Genomic DNA, 10,027 nt, shown 5'->3' with positions numbered 1-10,027 from the left:
AACTCACTCCCGGGTATCTGTTATTCTATATATAAACCACCCCGAACCCCTCGATTAGATTCCAGTCTGTAACTCACTCCCGGGTATCTGTTATTCTATATATAAACCACCCCGAACCCCTCGATTAGATTCCAGTCTGTAACTCACTCCTGGGTATCTGTTATTCTATATATAAACCACCCCGAACCCCTCGATTAGATTCCAGTCTGTAACTCACTCCTGGGTATCTGTTATTCTATATATAAACCACCCCGAACCCCTCGATTAGATTCCAGTCTGTAACTCACTCCCGCGTATCTGTTATTCTATGTATAAACCCCCCCGAACCCCTCGATTAGATTCCAGTCTGTAACTCGCTCCCGGGTATCTGTTATTCTATATATAAACCACCCCGAACCCCTCGATTAGATTCCAGTCTGTAACTCACTCCCGGGTATCTGTTATTCTATATATAAACCAACCCGAACCCTCGATTAGATTCCAGTCTGTAACTCACTCCCGGGTATCTGTTATTCTATATATAAACCACCCCGAACCCCTGGATTAGATTCCAGTCTGTAACTCACTCCCGGGTACCTGTTATTCTATGTATAAACCCCCCCGAACCCCTCGATTAGATTCCAGTCTGTAACTCGCTCCCAGGTATCTGTTATTCTATATATAAACCACCCCGAACCCCTCGATTAGACTCCAGTCTGTAACTCACTCCCGGGTATCTGTTATTCTATATATAAACCACCCCAAACCCCTCGATTAGATTCCAGTCTGTATCTCACTCCCGGGTATCTGTTATTCTATATATAAACCGCACCGAACCCCTCGATTAGATTCCAGTCTGTAACTCACTCCCGGGTATCTGTTATTTTATATATAAACCACCCCGAACCCCTCGATTAGATTCCAGTCTGTAACTCACTCCCGGGTATCTGTTATTCTATATATAAACCACCGTGAACCCCTCGATTAGATTCCAGTCTGTAACTCGCTCCCGGGTATCTGTTATTCTATATATAAACCCCCCAAACTCCTCGATTAGATTCCAGTCTGTAACTCACTCCCGGGTATCTGTTATTCTATATATAAACCACCCCGAACCCTCGATTAGATTCCAGTCTGTAACTCACTCCCGGGTATCTGTTATTCTATATATAAACCACCCCGAACCCTCGATTAGATTCCAGTCTGTAACTCACTCCCGGGTATCTGTTATTCTATATATAAACCACCCCGAACCCCTCGATTAGATTCCAGCCTGTAACTCACTCCCGGGTATCCGTTATTCTATATATAAACCACCCCGAACCCCTCGATTAGATTCCAGTCTGTAACTCACTCCCGGGTATCTGTTATTCTATTCTAAACCACCCTGAACCCCTCGATTAGATTCCAGTCTGTAACTCACTCCCGGGTATCTGTTATTCTATATATAAACCACCCCGAACTCCTCGATTAGATTCCAGTCAGTAACTCACTCCCGGGTATCTGTTATTCTATATATAAACCACCCCAAACCCTATTAGATTCCAGTCTGTATCTCACTCCCGGGTATCTGTTATTCTATATATAAACCACCCCGAACCCCTCGATTAGATTCCAGTCTGTAACTCACTCCCGGGTATCTGTTATTTTATATATAAACCACCCCGAACCCCTCGATTAGATTCCAGTCTGTAACTCACTCCCGGGTATCTGTTATTCTATATATAAACCACCCCGAACCCTCGATTAGATTCCAGTCTGTAACTCACTCCCGGGTATCTGTTATTCTACATATAAACCACCCCGAACCCTCGATTAGATTCCAGTCTGTAACTCACTCCCGGGTATCTGTTATTCTATATATAAACCACCCCGAACCCCTCGATTAGATTCCAGTCTGTAACTCACTCCCGGGTATCTGTTATTCTATATATAAACCACCCCGAACCCCTCGATTAGATTCCAGTCTGTAACTCACTCCCAGGTATCCGTTATTCTATATATAAACCACCCCGAACTCCTCGATTAGATTCCAGTCAGTAACTCACTCCCGGGTATCTGTTATTCTATATATAAACCACCCCAAACCCTATTAGATTCCAGTCTGTATCTCACTCCCGGGTATCTGTTATTCTATATATAAACCACCCCGAACCCCTCGATTAGATTCCAGTCTGTAACTCACTCCCGGGTATCTGTTATTTTATATATAAACCACCCCGAACCCCTCGATTAGATTCCAGTCTGTAACTCACTCCCGGGTATCTGTTATTCTATATATAAACCACCCCGAACCCCTCGATTAGATTCCAGTCTGTAACTCACTCCCGGGTATCTGTTATTTTATATATAAACCACCCTGAACCCCTCGATTAGATTCCAGTCTGTAACTCACTCCCGGGTATCTGTTATTCTATATATAAACCACCCCGAACCCTCGATTAGATTCCAGTCTGTAACTCACTCCCGGGTATCTGTTATTCTACATATAAACCACCCCGAACCCTCGATTAGATTCCAGTCTGTAACTCACTCCGGGGTATCTGTTATTCTATATATAAACCACCCCGAACCCCTCGATTAGATTCCAGTCTGTAACTCACTCCCGGGTATCTGTTATTCTATATATAAACCACCCCGAACCCCCCGATTAGATTCCAGTCTGTAACTCACTCCCGGGTATCTGTTATTCTATATATAAACCACCCTGAACCCCTCGATTAGATTCCAGTCTGTAACTCACTCCCGGGTATCTGTTATTCTATATATAAACCATCCCGAACCCCTCGATTAGATTCCGGTCTGTAACTCACTCCCGGGTATCTGTTATTCTATATATAAACCACCCCAAACCCTCGATTAGATTCCAGTCTGTAACTCACTCCCGGGTATCTGTTATTCTACATATAAACCAGCCCGAACCCCTCGATTAGATTCCAGTCTGTAACTCACTCCCGGGTATCTGTTCACTCTTGATTTATACTGTTGACACAATGAAGAAGACGTCAAACATTTCCGGCAGAGTTCAAGCATCGTTTTATTCGATAGAAGATCTGTCTTAATGCACAAACAGACATGTCCTCGGAATTACTGAGATTTGATCGGGCAAGCTTGATCCGGCTACAAGCACAAGGTCATTGCATGGGATGGAGCAGGCATTGGGAACGGTGCATTCGGAGACAGCAGTCCGCACAATGGGCATTTCACAATTAGCAGCCTAGATGCATACAGGACCCCACCCCTCCTGAACCCCCTATTTAAATGACGGACAGTGATCGTGAAGCAGTAGGAATATTGGTGGGAGCGCGCACAGTTTTCCGGAGAAAAGCAGCAGCTGGAAGAGCTTGACTGGTGAGTCTGCGGGCCGCCAACGCAATGTTGTGGCAAAAAGGTCCCCCCCCCCCCCCCCACCCACACCAAACCCCTCCACACTGGGCGAAGAACGTGTCCGGGGCCCAGTCGGCAGAAGAAATTCATCTTGTACCTCGTCAGAGTTGAGAGGAGACGGGGGAAACCCGGCTCCCAGCGGCCAACACGTCGACGGCATCTGAAAAGACAGGAGGCGGGATTTCTAGAATCGTGGCTTCAACAGCGGGTTACGTTCGCGGATGACCTCTTCGCAACGGAAACCCCCCCCCCCCCCCCAATACCCCTTTTACAGAAGTGTGAAACGGACAGGATTTGACATCGAGCCACGTGGGGGAGATATTGAGGCAGGAGAGGCGGGCTTTACACAGGAAATCGGAGCGAGGAGCAGACCATTCGGCCCATCCACCTCTCCTCCATCCGTTGCCGTCGTGGCCGATCCTGGGCTTCCAATTCCAGTTTCCCCGCCCGCTCCCTCGGGAGACCAGAAAAGCCGTCCGATCGCCAGCCTCCAACCACGGAGCTTCCACAACCCTCCCGGGGTCGAAAATCCCAAAGATTCACCACCCTTCGAGCAAAGTAATTTCTCCTCATCCCAGACCTGAACGATCGGGACCCCTCGCCTATTCGGAGACTGCCCCTCCCGTCAGTTAGTTTGATTTAGTTTAATTGGTTGAACCAAAATAGTTCAAATTCCCTCAGAATATGGTGCGTCAAGGGCAGCACGGTGGGTTAGCACTGCTGCCTCACGGCGCCGAGGTCCCAGGTTCGATCCCGGCTCTGGGTCACTGTCCGTGTGGGGTTTGCACATTCTCCCCGTGTCTGCGTGGGTTTCGCCCCCACAACCCAAAAGATGTGCCGGGTAGGTGGATTGGCCGCGCTAAATTGCCCCTGCATTGGAAAAAAAATTAATTGCGTACTCTAAATTTAAAAAAAAAGACTGGTGTGTCTGATTGATATCGTCTCTCGTTCTTCCGAAGTCCAGGAAATTTAGGCCTGATTTACTCAGCCTTACATCGTGGGACAACCCCCCCCCCCACCCCCTCCCTTCCTCATCCCAGTGAGCCTTCGCTGTACCACACCCCCAACGCAGGTATCGCCCCTCTTAAAACGCAGAGACCAAATCTGCACACGTATTCCGGATATAGCCTCTGCTCTCTTGCCCTCCCCGCTCTGGTCGCCGCCCAGCCCTGTCCTCTCTGGTCGAGTGCCCCCCCCCGTTACTCCCCGAAAACGACAACGCCGCCGATTGCCCGGCCTTCGCGCCTCCCCTCTCGCTCGGGTAGCCGGGCCTCGCTTCTTGGCGACCGCGGGTGCTCCTGGTGGACTTCCTGGTGGACTATGAGGCCTGGAACTCCCTCCCTAACAGCGCTGTGGGGGTACCTACACCACACGGGGGCTGCAGCGGTTGAAGATGGCGGCTCACCCACCCCCTTCCCCGAGGGGCAAATCAGGATGGACAATAAATGCTAGGCCCGGCCAGCGACACCCAGATTATATATACATTTTGTGAAAATCTGGGGGGCCGGCTTTTGAAGGGCGGGGGGTCAGGAGGGGAGTTACTCACTGAATAATTTCCCATCTGCGACCTGCATTTTGAGGTCACAGTGTCGACAGAACTGGTCCAGTCCGTGGTCAATGTTAACCCCAGGACGTTCGAGGCCAAGAGCAGGTGAGGAGGGTAAGTAGCGGGTGTGGGTTAGGGGGAAATGGGAGTCTTGTGGCAGTGGGAGGTTCCCATAGAATCCCGACAGTCCAGGAGGAGGTTATTCAGTCCCTCGAGTCTGTACCGACCCTCCGAAAGAGCACCCTAACCGAGGCCCATTCTCCATTACACGTCCTTTGGACATTCAGGGGCAATTTTGGCATGACCAATCCACCGAATCTGCACATCTCTGGACTGTGAGAGTCCTCCTGTGGGAGGAAACCGGAGCGCCCGGAGGAAACCCACGCACACACGGGGAGAACGTGCAGACTCCGCACAGTCAGTCACATGGAACTGAACCCGCGGTGCTAACCACTGTGCCACCATGCCACCCCCCCCCCCACCCCGGAGCCACTCTGCCACCCTTGCTCGTCACGAGCAAGGCTGAAACCAAAAAGAGGTAGGCCTCTCTCGGCCTCGCCCTGGCTGTGCAGGGCCCAGTGGAAGAGCAGTTACACGCAGGGTAACAGCTCACACCCTGCCCCCCACAGCCCCACTCGGGGGGGGGGGTTTGGGTTGGCGGGTGGGGGTGCATGCTCGCAGGCCCAGCGAGCGTGGCGCTGGGCTGTGTGGACGGGAAGCAGCAGGTGCAATCTCTGGGACAGTGAGCAGAAGAGAACATTCTTGGCTGACGGGGCTGGGCTGGGGGAGGGGCAGTTCCAGGCAGTGAAAGGGGGGGGGGGGCGGGGGTGGCTCCTTCGAGGAGATTGAGGCCAGTAACTCCGTAGGGGTCAGTCCGTCACTGACAGAGTGACACAGCACTGCGGGCCATCAAGAATTTGAAGTTTGAAATGTAAAAAGCTAAACAGCGCCCTCGTCTGTGCAATGCTCGAGAAGAGGAAACGGAGTTAGACAAAGGTGCTGGTGAGCACGAGTTAAAATACTGTCCACCAGCTCTCATGTAAACCTTCCATTACCCCTGGGTAAGCCCTCATATCCGTTTACACTTCAATGCTGCTCCTCATTCAACCTTGGAAAACTCTGCTGATATTCCAGGTTTAACAATCTCATTCCTGTGCATCACCCCACCCACACACACACAACCACCCACACACACACCCACGCAGACACACACCCACACACACACCCACACACCCACACACACACGCAGACACACACGCACACACCCCCACACACACCCCCACGCAGACACACACACGCAGACACACACACACACGCAGACACACACACACACGCAGACACACACCCACACACACACGCAGACACCCCCACACACACACGCAGACACCCACACACACGCAGACACACACACACACGCAGACACACACACACACGCAGACACACACACACACGCAGACACACACACGCAGACACACACACACGCAGACACACACACACGCAGACACACACACACGCGCAGACACACACACACGCGCAGACACACACACACGCGCAGACACACACACACACGCAGACACACACACACACGCAGACACACACCCACGCGCAGACACACACACACGCAGACACACACACACGCAGACACACACACACGCAGACACACACACACACGCAGACACACACACACGCAGACACACACACACGCAGACACACACACACGCAGACACACACACGCAGATATACACACACACACGCGGATATACACACACGCACGGACACACACGCCCACACACACGCGCAGATATACACACACGCGCAGATATACACACACACACGCAGATATACACACACACACACGCAGATATACACACACGCTCAGATATACACACACGCGCAGATATGCACTCGCACACGCGCAGACACACACACAGACACACACCCACAGACACACGCGCAGATATACACACGCGCAGATATACACACACACGCACAGATATACACACACACGCGCAGATATGCACTCGCACAGATATACACACACACACGCACAGATATGCACTCGCACACGCGCAGATATACACACACACGCGCGCAGACACACACCCACAGACACACGCGCAGATATACACACGCGCAGATATACACACACACGCAGATATACACACGCACGCGCAGACACACACACAGACACACACCCACAGACACATGCGCAGATATACACACGCGCAGATATACACACACACGCACAGATATACACACACACGCGCAGATATGCACACGCACAGATATACACACACACACGCGCAGATATGCACTCGCACAGATATACACACACACACGCACAGATATGCACTCGCACACGCGCAGATATACACACACACGCGCAGATATATACACACACGCGCGCAGACACACACAGACACACACCCACAGACACACGCGCAGATATACACACGCGCAGATATACACACACACGCACACGCGCAGATATACACACACACGCGCGCAGATATGCACTCACACACGCGCAGATATACACACATGCGCAGATATATACACACACGCGCAGATATACGCACACACACCCACACACACGCAGACACACACCCAGACACACGCGCAGATATACACACACACGCGCAGATACACGCACACGCGCAGATATACACACACGCGCAGATATACACTCGCACACGCGCAGATATACACACACGCGCAGATATATACACACACGCGCAGACACACACACAGACACACACCCACAGACACGCGCGCAGGTATACACACACACGCACACGCGCAGATATACACACACGCGCAGATATGCACTCGCACAGATATACACACTCACGCGCAGATATATACACACACGCGCGCAGATATACGCATACACGCACACGCAGACACACACAGACACACACCCACAGACACACGCGCAGATATACACACACGCGCAGAAACACACACACGCACAGCTATACACACACGCGCAGATATGTACTCGCACACGCGCAGATATACACACACACGCGCATATACACACACACGCGCAGACACACACACACGCGCAGACACACACCCACAGACACACGCGCAGATATACACACGCGCAGATATACACACACACGCACAGATATACACACACACACGCGCAGATATGCACACACACGCGCAGATATGCGCACACACGCGTGGATATACGCACACACACACGTGCGGATATACACACACACACACACACAGGCGCGCATGCAGACGCAGTCACACAACACCCAGGCGCGCACCCCGCATGCAAACAAGCACACGTAGGCACGCACGCAAACACACACAATAAGATCAAGTCTATCTGATTGGGCCTCAACTCTACTTTCCGCAGAACCATCGAATCTCTACGGTGCAGGAGTTCACTTGGCCCAGCGAGTCTGCACCGACCCGCTGAAAGAGTTCTCTACCCAGGCCCACTCGCCGGCCTTATTCCCGTAACCCCACCGAACCGGCACATCTTTGGATTGTGGGAGGAAACCGGAGCACCCGGAGGAAACCCACGCAGACACGGGGAGAACGTGCAGACTCCGCACAGACAGTGACCCAGCGGGGAATCGAACCTGAGACCCTGGCGCTGTGAGGCAGCCGTGCTAACCACTGTGCCACCTGTCTGGACTGACTTCCGTCTCTCTCCCCCCACAAACCCTCGTCCATCAGAAATCTAACTCGGCCTTGAATGAGCCGCAGCCCTCACTGCCGTCTGGGGGATGGAGGGGGGTAATTCCACAGACCCCCCCACTCAGAGACTATGCCTCATACACCCCAGCATTACCCTAAAAATACCTCGGCCGTTGCACCTCATACCCACGGAGACACCCTGCAAGCATTGCCGGTGACTGCAACACAGACATTCAGCCTCTCGTATACACCCAATGTTACCATTCCGGGTAACTCATAGCGCCGAACCAGCAGATACCCCTTCTCCCCTCCACTTACCCCTCTCGCCTCCTCTCTGGACTCTATGCCAGCACCGGCTGTCTCTGGATAAGCTGGGTAACTGCTTGGACAACTTCCATTGTGGTCCCCATTCCTCCAATGTCCGGAGTGTGCAACTGGCAGAGAGAGCGAGAGACAGTGAGTGTGAGCAGAGAGTGTGTGAGAACAAGCGCACAGTGTGTGGGCACACGAGAGAGCGTGAGCGAGAGGGAGAGCGCGCGCATGGGTTAGATACAAAGTAAAGCTCCCTCTACACTGTCCCCATCAAACACCCAGGAGAGGTACAGCACGGGGTTAGATACAGAGTAAAGCTCCCTCTACACTGTCCCCATCAAACACTCCCAGGACAGGTACAGCACGGGGTTAGATACAGAGTAAAGCTCCCTCTACACTGTCCCCATCAAACACTCCCAGGACAGGTACAGCACGGGGTTAGATACAGAGTAAAGCTCCCTCTACACTGTCCCCATCAAACACTCCCAGGACAGGTACAGCACGGGGTTAGATACAGAGTAAAGCTCCCTCTACACTGTCCCCATCAAACACTCCCAGGACAGGTACAGCACGGGGTTAGATACAGAGTAAAGCTCCCTCTGCACTGTCCCCATCAAACACCCCCAGGACAGGTACAGCACGGGGTTAGATACAGAGTAAAGCTCTCTCAACACGGTCCCCATCAAACATTCCCAGGACAGGTACAGCACGGGGTTAGATACAGAGTAAAGCTCCCTCTACACTGTCCCCATCAAACACTCCCAGGACAGGTACAGCACGGGGTTAGATACAGAGTAAAGCTCCCTCTGCACTGTCCCCATCAAACGCCCCCAGGACAGGTACAGCACGGGGTTAGATACAGAGTAAAGCTCCCTCTCCACTGTCCCCATCAAACACTCCCAGGACAGGTACAGCACGGGGTTAGATACAGAGTAAAGCTCTCTCAAAACGGTCCCCATCAAACATTCCCAGGACAGGTACAGCACGGGGTTAGATACAGAGTAAAGCTCCCTCTACACTGTCCCCATCAAACACTCCCAGGACAGGTACAGCACGGGGTTAGATACAGAGTAAAGCTCCCTCTACACTGTCCCCATAAAACACTCCCAGGGCAGGTACAGCACGGGGTTAGATACAGAG

General features: G+C 52.1%; 1 protein-coding gene across 3 annotated transcripts in view; it reads right to left on the bottom strand.

Annotated features, from left to right (window-relative positions):
* Positions 1-2,998: 2,998 nt before the first annotated feature.
* Positions 2,999-10,027, bottom strand: part of idh3g (isocitrate dehydrogenase (NAD(+)) 3 non-catalytic subunit gamma) — an 86,599-nt gene continuing 79,570 nt past the window's right edge. For all 3 annotated transcript variants that reach the window (XM_072487917.1, XM_072487918.1, XM_072487919.1), the window contains 2 exons: positions 8,894-9,009; positions 2,999-3,526 (listed from right to left, as the gene is read on the bottom strand). In XM_072487917.1, the coding sequence (XP_072344018.1) occupies positions 8,917-9,009 (93 nt within the window). In that variant the 3' untranslated portion in view covers positions 2,999-3,526; positions 8,894-8,916. The remainder of the gene's footprint in view (positions 3,527-8,893; positions 9,010-10,027) is intronic.

The sequence above is a fragment of the Scyliorhinus torazame genome, chromosome 22 (assembly GCF_047496885.1).
Source record: "Scyliorhinus torazame isolate Kashiwa2021f chromosome 22, sScyTor2.1, whole genome shotgun sequence".
Classification (NCBI taxonomy): Eukaryota; Metazoa; Chordata; class Chondrichthyes; order Carcharhiniformes; family Scyliorhinidae; genus Scyliorhinus; species Scyliorhinus torazame.
Note: the sequence above shows the minus strand (reverse complement) of the source record. Positions and strands in the feature narration are given on the sequence as shown.